This window comes from Amphiura filiformis, chromosome 5 (assembly GCF_039555335.1).
Source record: "Amphiura filiformis chromosome 5, Afil_fr2py, whole genome shotgun sequence".
Classification (NCBI taxonomy): domain Eukaryota; kingdom Metazoa; phylum Echinodermata; class Ophiuroidea; order Amphilepidida; family Amphiuridae; genus Amphiura; species Amphiura filiformis.
Genome location: NC_092632.1, coordinates 11,872,818 through 11,888,478, shown reverse-complemented (window position 1 = coordinate 11,888,478; position 15,661 = coordinate 11,872,818). Strand labels below are relative to the sequence as shown.

General features: G+C 36.0%; 1 protein-coding gene across 1 annotated transcript in view; it reads right to left on the bottom strand.

The window, feature by feature from the left end:
• The window catches only part of LOC140152631 (N-acetylgalactosaminyltransferase 7-like), a 227,187-nt gene that overhangs the window by 49,402 nt on the left and 162,124 nt on the right, over window positions 1-15,661 (bottom strand). The window contains exon 2 of the mRNA XM_072175053.1: window positions 8,713-8,993. Within this exon, the coding sequence (XP_072031154.1) occupies window positions 8,713-8,993 (281 nt within the window). The remainder of the gene's footprint in view (window positions 1-8,712; window positions 8,994-15,661) is intronic.

Here is a 15,661-nt window from a genome sequence, read left to right as displayed (position 1 = left end):
TGATCTAATCAAGACATGTCCCGTCTTCACCCTCGTTCTATATCGTCAGTCATGCTTTCAAGTTGCTTGAAAACAAAACGTTTGTATGAGCCCAAGGAATTGAAATCCGATGCAGATTCCTTGTTGAGTCTCTGGCATGGGACTATACAAGTCCCAAAGCCAGCTGAATACAAGGGTGTAAACTTCTTCTGGCTAAAATGCGACGATATTAGCATGAAGTCAAGTAAACAAGCTTGTCATTGGCAATACCCTAGTACCTTTACACAAGTATATCGTATTTTACATTATTCAGCTGATTTATTTTGCTATACAAAAGTAAAAACAACAACTCTAGCTACTACGCCAGTTATTTCTCTATAAATTTTCATTCCTTGAGAAAATAGAGGAAGATACTAATTTGTGATTATTTTGACTAAAATTTTGCTCACAATCCTCATTTAAAGTAAGGAATATTGAAAGTTTTGATAAAAAATTATCCTTTGAACTCATTTTGTTAATACCCCGTACGATTTAATTAGTGAACTACTGCTATGCCTATGTCACTTGTTGATGTAATCATAGCGGGTCTTGTCTGTAACCTCGTTCTATATCTTCAGTAATGCTTTTAAGTTGCTTGGAAATAAAATCATTTGTCTCAACCCAAAGAATTGAAATCTGATGCAGATTCCTTGTAAGCCTCCGGCATGGGACAAATATAAAGTCTCAGTACCAGCTGAACACGGTCAGGGTATAACCCGTCTGGCTACGATATTGGCATTCAATATACAGAACCGTTTTCAAAACAACGTCTTATTACTTAAGCACGAAGAAATGGTATCATATGCTCTCAAAAATTAAACGGATCGAGCTTTAGATTTTCATCACAACATTTCGAAATATATCCAAAGCAAACTAAATTATTACGCAATACTTTTTATGTTTGAACTACTTTTTATGCCCGAAAACAGCCAAATAGAGGAAAACATAATCCGTCGGTCGTTTTTTAAAGAGTCCACACAAAAGTGTGAAGAAGCTTGAGGGTGGCCAACTTCAAGTCTCCTTTTTTTAGTGATGTGCAGGTGAAAATCATAAAGAAGCCGAAAGTGTTGATGTTTTTCCATCGGTATTTTATAACAAATACAAACAAAAATATTGACAGTGTTGTGATATTAAAGGAGAATGCAAGTGATGGAAACATGTTCTTTAAAATGTTATAAACATAATTATTGAATACATATGCACTGGTTTTACTGAAAACTTTTACCGTAAAACATTTGCCGAAAAATCAAATAAAACGTGTCTATTCCAGCCCCGTAATTATTTAGATTTTATTTCATACATTTCAATGTGGGTACAGTGACGTCGTCCCATTTTAACATTTGACCTTGGGTGACCTGAAGTTGACTTTTTTATGTTTCCCTCATATCAAAGATTCTTTTAAGCCCAATCCGGCCCATTTTAACATTTGACTTCGGGTGACCATAGGTTGACTTTTTCAGGATACCCTCATATCATTGGAAAAGTTTCAGCCATCGGGTCCATTTTGACATTTAACCTCGGGTGACGTGAGGTTGACTTTTCACGTTCCCCTCATATCAAGGATACTCTGCATTAAGTTTCAGCGCAATCGGGACCATTTCAACATTTGACCATGTGTGACCCGAGGTTGACTTTTTCATATTCCACTCATATCAAAGATTCTTTTCACTAAGTTTAAGCCCAATCGGGCGCATTTTAACTTTTGACCTCGAGTGACCTGAGGTTGACATTTTCATATTCCCCTCATATCAAGGACACTTTGCACAAAGTTTCAGCCAAATCGGGCCTATTTCAACATTTGACCGCTGACCTCAGGTGACCTGAGGTTGACTTTTTCATGTTCCCCATATCAAGAATACTTTGCACCAAGTTTCAGCTCAATCGTGCCCATTTTAACATTTGACCTTTGACCTCGGATAACCTGATGTTGACCTTTTCAGGTTTCCCTCATATCAAGGATTCTTTGCACCAAGTTTAAGCCCAATTGGGGCACATTTCAAAATTTGACCTTTGACCTCAGGTGACCCGAGGTTTACTTATTCATATTCCCCTTATATCAAGGATACTTTGCACAAAGTTTCAGCCCAGTTTAACATGTGACATCATTTAACCTTTGACCTCGGGTGACCTCAGGTTGACTTCTTATGCTCCCCTCATATCAAGGATGCTTTGCATCAAGTTTAAGCCCAAAGGGATATATTTCAACATTTGACCACTCCCCCATGATTACAGTCATCAGCCTTACCCACCCCCGCAGCTCGAAAATGCATAGCCTGAGAGCAAATTTTAAGACAAAATTGGACCTCAAATGACCTATGATGACCTTGAAATGACCTTTAAATTATGTGACACAATACCATAACATCAAGACCTGCATACTTCACCTATGGCCCAAGTTTGATATAAAATTGGATTGATTGAGCCCATATTTATTGGTCGAGCTATTAGTTTTAAAATATTGGACGAGACGTAGTCGAGTCCTCGTCCAATATTTTAAAACTCATAGCGAGACCAATAAATATTGGGCGTAAAGCATCCAATTGTATCATTATTATGTGTTGGATCCAATATTTTCACACATTTGGATTCATCAAAACATTGTGCTTGTAATAGGATTCAAACTGTTCACCTGAGAGCATTTAATCAAAAGTTTAAGCAAACCCTTAACCAAATTTGTCACAACATAATACACCCCACACACCCACCCCCACACACCCCGCCTGACATACAGCCGGACATATGGAAAAGTGACTGTATTGTATCCTGCCTTATCAAGCGAGGAAAAACCCCTACATAAAGTCAACTTCAAAATCGCCTTAAACTAGCGTGAATTGCAAGGCTCTATTGAAACGGCACCACTGATGAAGGTGTATGTCCATCTTAATAGAGAGCTTGCGAAATGACGTTACGTTAACTTTAACTTTAACTTCTAGAGGATTATAGAGGATTATGTTTTCAAAACCAAGATGGGTTTGAATACATAATCCTCTATAATCCTCTAGAAGTTAAAGTTAAAGTTAACGTAACGTCATTTCGCAAGCTCTCTATTGACTGTTCAAACACCTCAAGTATTTCGGCCAACAAGCCGTAGAGTTGAGGTGTAACAAACGCTAGAAGCCATTGCTTTGTTATCATCACCTGTCAATTAACCAAAGGGGCTTCATGCTACAAATCATAAAAACCTCTAGGCTCGTTATAACGTGAATGAGGCATTGAGGCCCGTAACATTGAGGCCCGTAACATTTATTATGTTAGGTGGTGCACCACTTAATATATTGGGAACGGGGCGAATCTGCTTCTTGTACTTCTTATGTTAGGTGATGCACCACCTAATATATTAGGAACGGGGCGAAACCAAATATATTAGGGGAATATTAAAGATGTTAACAAAAATAATTCCCGGCACTCCGGCCATATTCAAGGTCAAAGTTCAACACATCAAATTATTCCTCTCATTTCAAGGATTCAGAAAAAGTATAGTTTGACCTACCTGTGACATACCGTTCTTGAGTGATAAGCAAAAAGGTCAAATCTTGGGATGGTCAGTTTTTTTGCCACACAGGGGCCAAAAGTTAAAAATGCTCCGATTTCAGCGCAATGGTCTCAAAAGGTAAAAAAATGTCAAAGAAGGAATCGTTTGCACTGTCTAAAGTGCTTCGTGTTTGGCAAAATTGGGCAATAAAGGTCAACCCCCATTACAGCCTATACACATATTGATCACAGCCTATTTTGTTTAGTGTTAAATGTTTTATGTCCTATCGAAAGCTCTGTGTCGATGTCGATGATGTTTATTGTATTACATGTATCTTCGTCCTTAGTTACCAAATACTAGTACCCAAACAAATGAAGTTGCCTTCAATAAATATCTCATTTTTATTTGCCAATATCCAATTGTTCTTTCAATCATTTTACATTCCCTTTACATAATCTCATACTACTCTTTATTGGAATTGCTGGGAAAAATCTCATACCACCTTTTATTGGAATTGATGGGAAAATATTACATAGCAATTTTATCCTCTCCGTGATGGGAGCTTTATTGAACTTCTTATTATCAAATTCACAACTATGAAATCTCCGTTGAAAGCTTACCCGACTGATAAAGCAATAACGGGGTCCCGTGTGTGTAATAGCTATACAAATACAACGGTTTTCGCGCGTGCACTTTCCCGTCTAATTTGAGCCTGTCAATAGCAATAGCACTGTGCTCTATTTTCTATGTCAGCGATCAAATTTATTCTAATTTCAAACTTCATGTAGTCAAACAATAGAAATGTCTATCAGTCGAGATTAATTTTACTCCGAGCAAAGACCAGTGGACATTATTTATCTCGAAGTAGTTGTGGAAAATTCTCGGGACAAAATCAGACCATGTTAAAGTTTTTTACACTGCATTAACATGATACCAATTATTTGCAGAAGGATATTTTTTTATCATCTGCACTATTGCAGTGCAAAGTAAGAATGCAAAAAAGAACAGTTCTGGAGGATTAAGAAAAAGAAGGATGCAGAAAAGGAATACGAGGAGAAGGAAAAGAAGGAGATGGGAATGTTGTTGTTGTCATTGTTGTTGTTATTGTTATTATATCGTTGTTGTTATTGGTGGCGTCGTTGTCATTGTTGTACTGGGACTATAATTATATTAGTACAATGCCAGAAGCTTCAAAAATGATCCGTATCATATTTCAATCTTTAGTCTTTTATTGGAGTCGCATGACTGCTTTCATTTTGTATTTGATTTGTTTTTGTGCCATGAATTTCACGTTATTGTTATGGTTTCTAGTTATTTAAACCCTAGCTAACCCCTAAACCCGTACAATAACCATAACTCTAAACCCTAACTCTAAACTTACATCCCTATTTAAGTGTAAAATCAACTGAGGTTTTTCCCTTCAATTTGACGACTAAATATACCTCCTAGATGCGGATGAAGAGAGATGTCCTTCCTTATTGTCTGATAGACACCTCTAGTATTTTGGCCACATAGCAATAGCCCCGAGACGTGTAACAAACATTTTATACTTCAATGATATATTCTTGTTCATTGATTGGTTAAACGTGGATTACATGACCAAAACCAGTACCTTTAAGCCATAAATAGTATTTTCAATGTCCCAGATGAGCCGTAAATAGTACCTCTAAGCCGTATTAATAGCACTTTTTCCGCGTGTGCGCATCCGATGCGACGAAATAGTTCACTCGCGCGCAACTACCATTGCTTAGCCCGATTTTAGCCTGTTCTATTTCTTGAAGGGCAAATTACTGATAGATTGTGTTCAAATTGGTTGTGCTGTTCACTCAGAATAGAAGCTGGAGCATACAAATGTCGATTTGTTTTCTTTTAACCAATCAATGAACAAAGAATATATTAATGAAGTATATAAAACCAATATAATACGCCATTTATTCGAGGTTCTGGTTAATTTTTCGTTGAGATCAATTAATACTATTCCCTTTCGGGGCCGCCACCCCTCAGGAAAATAGTACTATTGATCTCACCTCGGGCCCATAGTTTTAATCAGAACCTCTCATGGCATTATATATTTGTTTGCTATATAATTTTTCACCCTGATGTGGCAGTGACGTCAGTTCGCATTTCATTGGGCTAAGCCTCAATTTGCGAAAAGCGCCTGCGTACACACGCACGCGCTTAAGGGTGCCACATAGATGAGCGAAACAGCTGCTTTAACACGTTGCCGTCACTGCCACATCAGGGTGAAATATGACATAGTCATTGGTTTGCCACCCAATGTCATTGGCTACATGGTGGGTGTCTTAAAACATTTATATATGTATGATATGGGGACATTCACATTGTTTTCATGTTGTTTTGGATGGACACACAAAACATAATATAAAGTCAAAATCCGGCATTTAAAACAGAGATAAAAAAAAAATACAGATCTGCTCAATTTTTGTTATTTGATTTTGATTGACTTTTTAAAAAAATATTGTAGAGTGAGTATTATCTACTATTTAAGCCTGTGTTCTTCACTGAATCGACGCGGTACACAGTGCATTGCTGTATTTGCATTTATGCTGCTGCTGTTTGCTGCTGTTTGCTGCTATTCAGCATGATGGTCGGTCATTGTAGTCATTTTAAACATAGAGTCGCAAAGTGGCTGGACTCTGCTTCTAGAGTAACCCAGACTCCATTTATAGAGTCACCCAGTGAGCCGAACATATCATGGTGTGAATAATTCATCACAGTTACAAAAATGTAAGGCCACTATTATTAGCTTTACTTCACCGTCAGGTTAAAATTCTCCAGTGGAATCCAGCTCAAGACCACATTATCCTAAATCATGAAAATATCACATCACACTGTCCAAACACTCATACATGATACACCGTGCAAATGACCGACCATCATGCTGAACAGAAGCAAACTGCAGCAGCATAAATGCAAATACAGCAATATACCGTGTACCGCGTCGATGACTCTGAATGTAGAGTCATTTGACTTTGTAGTGCAAGTCATGTCCGACTCCTTTACTACCACGCCGTGCACGACTTTGCAGGTAGAGTCACTTGACTCCACGGGTAGAGTGAACGGACTCTCTTGTGACAGTCAGACGACTCCTTTTGAGAGTCAGTGCTAGTTTACTCACTTTGAGAGTCACTTGACTCCATTGTGGCTATCAGTGCGGTTTGTTGTTCATTAAAGATATTTTGCGTGGATCCTTTGTAAGTTGTGCCCTTGTATGTTGTTTGATTGCTATATACCCAAAAGCATGCGGCCTATTGTCGACAAAGCTCGACAATACTCAAGATACTCGAGATAAAGAGTAAAAAATAACCTGTAAGTAAAGTGGTTTTTATTTGTAGTGACAGATACTCTATATTTTAAAATCATGCGTTTTGTATTTTCTTGCATTTTCCTTATTAAAATGATTGCTTTAAATATCTTTAAATATTTACTTTGCTGAAATCGGGGCACTTACTTGATCTGCGTCAGTAAATTTATTTACCTACTGCCTATCTAGACGCGGGTCTAGACGCCAACTAGCAATAGTAAAATCATATTCTACGAAACTGCAATTAATATCATATTATATATTGCTCTGATATCTCGAAATAATTTTCGAAAGAGATACAGCCAACAAAGGATCCTTACAAAAAATTAGCCTACTTAATTAGAAAGATAATACGTAGCATTAATCTACGTTGTAATGATTTATTTCATATTTTTACTACCACCTGCCGTTTGATATTAACTTACTTTGTTTTGATCTTTACTAAGTAACCACGAAATATTGTGACGACAATAACGATTTTTAGTCCTGATAAACATTTCATGGTGCTGGTAGTTTATTAATCAATCAATTCAATTTAAATTAATAATTAATTAACTAATTCTTCATTTATTTTTGTACCGATCGTGTGCCAGACATAGCACTTTGCATTGACTGCAGACACTTATTAATTTTGATCCTGAAAGATAATGTTGTTTCCATTAACCTTAATAACCTCTTCATTGTCAACGTGGCACCTCTTTCACTTTTCGTCCATTTCTCATCTGCTAGACAATTTGTAATTAATTAATGCAAGTCAATAACTCAATGGTAATCGTTTATTTGCTGCCTTTGAAAGCCTGAGTGATAACATTTTGAACCATGAACGCAATCGTGAAGATTCAAACCGTCTAACATTTGATGTTTTCCGTAACCGTAGTACACGGAAGTAATTCAGACATACACCAAATGAACAAGATAGGTGGGCGAACACAACTTAGATGCTTTCGTGACAAGAGTCTGCGTGAACAATCTTATTCAGTATAATGTGCCCAAGATGCCATTGAAAAGAACAAACTGTGAGCACAAATCTATTTCAGCGATAATAAACATCAGTATTATATAAAGAAATGCTAACTGTTCTATTTCAGGGAACATGAAAATCGTATATAATAAAATATGCAATATATCCTCAACTGCAATACAACTTGAGGCAAACTAAGGGTTCAAATATATTTTGATCGAAAACTGTCTGAAAATGAGCCATGCGGCTTTTAATGGTCGAAGTAAGATTTTTGCTGTCGGTGGTACATGTGTATTGATTTTCTTTTCCAAATAATTGTATCCATTAGCCTAAGTAGTCAATATTTGAAAGCTTTTTAGAGCTTAAGGGGTTTTAACTTGTATCATCTAAAATGGCTGAATACTTTATACAGATATCAATGTAACTTCTTTTATACTAGAAGCGGAGTATTTCCGTATAATTTACTTTTGGTACGATATTTACGCCAACACAGTGTGAGCCAATATGTTATTATTCTACAAATTGCAGCAAGTTTATTGCTCATTTTTCTTGATAGCAGCATTTTGAATTACACATGTTATGTGCATGTGTTGGTGTGCGAGAGAAAACAGGGGCAATTGTGTAACGGAGGGTGGGGCGTTCAGGGGTATGTGTGGATTGGTGTGTGGAGATATATGAGTGTAGGTTGTGAGGTGGGGTGTGTGGGTTGTGTGTGTAGTTCAGAAAACAATCCTTATCGTGTATCCAGTATATGGAAAAACTACGCTAGCAATGTATTTCGTATGTGGCGAATTCCTTGTAGTATTGATATAACTTTATAAAAAGAGTCGAGCTATTAATGAAATAAGAAGAGTGGTAGACGAATTATAATATACTAAATTTTAACGCATGAAGTATTAAATTATAGAAAACTGATAAATATAATAGCATACTTACTGTGTATCTCTAATATCAGGAACGGCTCTGTCTAATGAAATCCTATCACTGATAATCATATTGAACCCGTACTCCTTGTAACTTTGTTCATATTTCTCAGTTTCTGCCGGGTCTAAATTAACAGGTCTGCCATATTCTCCCGGCCCAGTTCTATCAAGTCTAACATTCACGGGTTCGTAGTTACCCAAAGTATCTCTTAGTACTGGCGCATTATTTTCTTGTTGCTTCATAATTGTTCTTGGTATATGCTTCTTGTCTTCGGCATTTTTGAAAACCCCATCCTGTTGAAAAGGAAGAAAAGATATATAACGATGAGAAAATTTGAATATTTCTAGAGGGGATATGATTAACGTTTCATTATTCAACATGAATGATCATGTTGATCTGCCTGATGACTGTGATTAAATTACACATGACAAATGACTGATACACCAACATCGAAAAGAGGAAGAATTAATTTTTTTTCACGATACCACATTTTGTATTATTATAAGCATCATGATATAAGTTCAGAATAGATTAGAAGACAGATATAGGGTAAAGTATCATGTTTGTAATATAAGATATGTTTGATGAGCATACTAATATCAGTTATTCATGCAGCGTATAAATCATTAAGTTCATATGAATGAGATGAGATGTTAGCTGAAAACGCATAATAGCGTAGCATTCTCAAGAGATAAATATCACCACAATTTGCTTTTAATATGTCAAGAAAACGTATCATAAGAAACGCCTCTAATGGGTTGCGCACATTTGATTTGTTCTCGCAATTTAAGCAAGCAATTATGATATTGTGGAAACTTGAAAGCAAGAAGCATGATTTAATAATGTATGTGGAGCCTGATTATGTTGTATGTATGTGTGTTGTATTTATAGGCCCGGGTGTGAGGAGTTTTTCAATAGATTACAACATATCGTACAGTCTATTCAATTGCAGTAGAAGCAACATTACGCTATAAAAATACAGATTTTAACAATACAAGTGAAACATATTGTACATCCTCTCTAAAATTATCTGAATCAAATAAATCCCAGAGGTTTGTACGTCTCTATGCACGTATTTGTTGCAGACAATGACCGCAATATCATGTTCCCGCCCATCATGCCCACAATTACAGCAATGTCAACAGAGCATCTTTAAATTGACTGCCGCCTGCTAAAGTTTCAACAAACAAGAATCAGACAGCAGAATAGCTGAGCTAAGAATGTTTGCTCCATTCCTCAAATTGATTGTCTACTTAGGCTACAAGTAAAACCTAGAATACGACAAAATGATTGAACTTATAGAGAGCATGCTATGGCGTACTTCATCCAACTTGTGTAAGTTTCTATGTTTGGTCATTTGAGGATCAAATGCTTATGGTTTGCAATCAACTAATAACAGACCGCGCCATATTCTAAGCTCTAAAACAAGTTCTTATTTCTAGTTACAATTTTCTCTTAAATTGAGTCCGTTCGACTTTCTGTTATAATAAATAATATTGCTAATAAAAAAGTATCCAAATAGCAATTATAATTATATAATAAGAGAAAATTACTAGAAATGGTTATCAAAATAAATATCAGACGATGATATCATTATATCACCCTTTAAGCTATTGACATGATTATTCCTTCTATATCATTTTAAAGACATTAACCAACGTCATCAAAGTAAGAAGTAGTATAGTAGTCTTTTCTACCTTTTTTGATACCTTCCATCAATTGATCCAAAATTAACCTGCTTGACACAATAGAAACCAAAATTACTCTGCCAAAATGACTGCAGCCTAAAAAGACACCCATTATGATTAGGACCGTAAGATATCTCGGGTAGTGCATTTGGTACTGATTTTGCCTTTAAGGTTTATCTGTTTTAAGTATAAATTGATTGTAATGTGCATTGGAAAATGATGAAAGCTGGAAAACAGGAAAATCGCTGCAAAATATCTAGAGAGAGGTTAAATCGAAGTTACCGGTTTACACGGGCAGTTTACCAGCGGCTATCAAGGCGTAACCGCAGTTTTTTTTTTTTTCACTGCATATACAGGATTGTATGTTTATTCAATTGACGTATACTTCCCTACTGCAATACCTGCAAATTAACTTGAAAAACCTTTAGTAATCAGTGCTGAAACATTGCCAATCTGCTTGCACGGCGTGGCACGAGAAACAGAACTATGATATTTATTTCTAGAAAACCCCCAATAATGGCACGTAAAAATCAATGCCGTAAATACCATAGAAAGGTCAAACAAAACTTTATAGTATACAATGCCGTGAAGAAATTCGTATTTTATAAATTACCTCAGCGACGGAAATTGACTTTAAATTGATAAAATCATCAGATAATAAAATAAAAGAATATGCTTTTATTTAATTAGGGCACGCAAAATTGCAGAGGACTAGTCTAGAGGCATTGCTATGAGCTACGGGTACCTACAGACACGGTAACGTCAATAGAAATAATGGTCTATATTCAATATGGCCGTCTTCATATTACACGTGTTTGAGATTGACACACCAGAGAATAGGTAAACAGAGTAATACATAATGCATTGTCAAAACTACTTGGCTGCTTGTCAACCAGACCATCAGTAAAAACAAATATTATTCGACACTACTTTCTTTTAAGGGAGACTGTAACCAAATTTAGGATTAATTCAGTAGAGTTATGCAATTTATCACGGCTGTACGATATTGCTTCGTTATTTTGACACCAGTCGCGGTTTTTTGTACATATAAAATCCATGTTGTCACCATGGTAAAAATCATATTGGATAACGAATTTTCTTGCTAGAGTGAAGTACTTAGCACACAGGGATTTCGCACTCTTCTTGGGGATTATCCCCTTCAAAGGTGCGGAGAAAAGGTATGTAAAGGAGTGGTGATTACTGCAGGGATATTTGAATAAATATTAAGAAACACTTTAGATATTGGATATTGGACCCCTTCACTAGGAGCCAGGCGAGGGAAAAGAGAAACACATGTAATGTGCACTGGCGTGTCCCGTTTTCTATTATGAGTTATTAGAGAGTAGAAGTGAAAAACAAATTGCGTATCGGCGTTTTACATGACAGTGATATAAGATGTGATAGTTGGCAAATTTTGATTTAAGACTATATTCTATATTCAATGGTTTCATCAGCACCGACCCAATACACACATATTGTACATGGAAAACACTGTGACAATACGTAGTGTATTGTCACAGTGAAGACCGTGCTTGGAAGAGTATGCTGTATGCTAGCATACGTATGGTCGCGGTGTATCCCGTTGTCAAAATACCATGTACTTTAGTACAGTAATAGCGCCCTCTGTTGGTCATAATTCACTTTAAAACGTATTTTCAACGTAGTGAAGAAATATTTTATATTCTATGGGGTCGCATATTACCTCAAATATTTCTTCACTACGTTGAAAATACGTAATTATGACCAACAGAGGGCGTTATTACTGTACTCAAGTACGTGGTATTTTGACAACGGTATACACCGTGACCATACGTATGCTAGCATACAGCATACTCTTCCAAGCACGGTCTTCACCGTGACAATACACCTCGTATTGTCACAGTGTTTTCCATGTACATACGTGAGGATCAGGTTTTTTAATACTTGTCATTTTACATGACAGTGATATAAGATGTGTTAGTTTGCAAATTTTGATTTAAGATTATATTTTATATTCTATTTTTTCAACAGCACGGTTCATAACCAAAATATGAGAGCATAGAATTATAAGCTAAACATCACTCCTCAACGCGCCATTTTTGTTTTCCCGCCATTAAATATTTGTCTGTAATGGGATCGCTGCATAGAGACATCGTCTAGAGGCAATCAAGATGGTGTTAACTGTATGGTACAAATGACTTATTCATTCGCTTTTAGACCACATCTCTGTTATTGCTCCTTTACAGCAAAGAGGAGTATGTTTTATTATTACATACATAATTACAAAATAATGCTTCCTTATGTTGTGACTTTGTCGTTCCCGTCGCAAGCAAAATAAACGTATTCTGATTTCGAGTTTATTATGTGGTTTACCTTTGGTTATTGAATATCTCATTTCATGTTATGCAATATTAAGATATATTGATATATTGTTTAACACAAATATGTAAATTTTTGTTAAACAGCTACGAAATTGCAATTCCTATAGTCTATTCGGCTTCCTCGAGACAGTGACTTCAGGGCGTGATTCAGTGTCCGTAGTCTTAAATTATGCCTGCTGTCTCACAGAATTGACATTGGCATCTTTAAACCAGTGGCGTAGGGTCATAGGGGCACGAGGGGGGGGGGGCACGTGCCCCCAATTGATTGCAAAATTTAAAAATCCCATAGGAAAATTGCCAAAACGGCTTGTACCCCCCATATGATGACCCACGCTACCCCACTGCTTTAAATGTGCAAAGTAATCGCGACAAATCCTAACAACTCAATAACACAGACTCTTCATCAATGAAAATATTCCTTGCTATATATTCTGTTTTAAATTTAAACAATTTTTCCCTTTGAAAATGTGCAGAAGCAAGATAATCCATTCGCGAAGCAGAGCCTATTTTCAACTCAACTTTTCAACTTAAATAATGCCATTTGCGTTCTGACATGTAGTCTTTTTTACATTTTGTATTTGAAACAAAAATTGCCTTCCAAACAACAGCACACAAAGAAATTAATTTGGCAAATTTGCAAACAAAAAACAAAATCAATACATTGGATAAAAATAACCCCCAGAATCATTACAAATGTCACAACAACTGACAAGAGCTATTTAAATTAACAACGTCTATATGGCAGATATAGACTTAAAATAGAATTTAAATACATCTAAAGAGTAATACGCTCAGTTGAAATATAGCCATAGGTGTTTTTATTGTTTTGCTGTTCAGAACGTGAGGCAGGCTACTAACAAATTGTATGCGTTAATTTAATGGTTGGTAAATTCTGATTTTATGTATTAAGTTTCGATTTGAGCCAGTTATCTGCAGGGCTTTATAAGAAATACAAGATACAAAATACAATTGTGTTTTCTGAACTTGACTTTATGTTTAAACCACCAGTCTAATGTTTGCTTGTGTTTTTCTACTAAATCAGATAGAAACTTAAATTAATATTTCAATCCCAAATGGCAAGTGATTGTAATTTAGCCAATTGGCGCGATGAGTGCATTTTACGCAACAAGGCTGGTTCTATCTCACTGGTCAGTAATCACTTGCGCATAGCTGGCGATTTAATATAATGAATTTGTATGTTTAGGTACGTGTGGTCTATTATTGTAACCTACAAAGTGATAACACGACACTCGACATTTGTCGCGTTTTTATTATCATTATTCCCACTGCAGTTAGATGTTGCCAATCCGTTTACATTAACCGATTTCTTATTTAGAACAATCTACCGAACCTGTTTGTATTTCATTGTGAACGCAAAGGTTGTGTACGAATTATCGAGATGTTGTTTTTATAGCAAATCTCATCTCAATTATAATTCCCATTGGGATACATTGAAGTGGCTGTCTTGGTAACTTTGTAATGAATCATTACGCTTGAATCATTGCATTTCTAGTCAAAAAGTTACAAATGATTAAATACCAATGTGGTCTATGAGCACATTGAAGCATTTGTCTTTCTATGTGACTATGGTGAACAATTTTGTATTTTCAAAGTAATATGAATTTGTGTGAAAAGACGACTATACATCAGATACGGCGGACTTTGGCGATTGGAAACTAATTTTGCATTAATGCTAACGATTACTCATAAAAGAGCTTCATTCACCTGTTCATAACGGATCTGGTTGTACCGGTACGTTTGATAATTTATCGTGGTTTTGCGTATGATGTCTTTTAGAATAAGTTAAATTAATAACGGACTTTGACGATTGATATTAGAACATGAAGAAAAAGGGCCAATGACCAGTGTTTTATACTATACTGCTGCAGGTTTATATGCCGACCTCGTTGGTGGTATGTTTTCGGCGGTCTATGATTTGACTAAGGTGTTTTGGGGTTTCATGGAGTATCTTATAAATCAATGAAGACATTGTTATAACAAGCGTATCTATTATGAAGTCTTATAAAAATGTACTCATATTTTACCCAATTTACTGATATTGCTTCTTAGTACTTCACCCTTCTAAATAATATTAACCATGACTGCTCCGTAAATATCACCAATGTCTTAGACTAAATTATGACCAAAAAAAATATCAGTACCCTAAAACAATATAATTATTCAAAATATGGTATCAATGATAATCCGCTATATGTAACCGTATACAGTAGAATACTTTACCAATGTAAGTATCAAATAACGTTGGCTGTTAGATCCTTTTGATGAAAAAATATTGTGATAAGCGACATCTATCGGCAGCTTATATTGTGGATATTGAACGTGTGGTCAATCAAAACAGAGGAATAGAAACATATCTTTAATAGAAGTGCTATGACGGTATCTGAAGCATCTACATTAAATGTTTTGATGGTTGAATAACGCCATCTTCGCATTAACACCTCATTCACTGAACAATTTGCGTGGCATCGCGTAACGCAAGCGTGATTTAGTTATTTTACGCAATCGGTTGGCCAGTGCGAAAGGTCTTTGCGAAATTGTGTAGTACGCAACGTCACGGTCATACTGTGTCTTCAATGGTCTCCGTTTCTTTCTCTAGTTAAGAGCATAATTCTGCATTACGTATTCCAAAACTACAACATCATTCTAGATGACAGGCCGGGGTGGCCACCAGACTTGATCTGTAACTTGCACAAATTTGCGCAATTGCTAAAGCACACGATAATAATACAAGGCTTCGCATCAAAAGTACACGATTCTTTCAAATGCAAAAAAATAACTTATTTGCTAGACTTTTGATATTTTCTTATTTCCATGAGTCAATTATGAGCATCTTATAATCCTCCAATATTGTTAATAAGATAACCATGAACCAAAATCTCCTCTGGCGTGAAT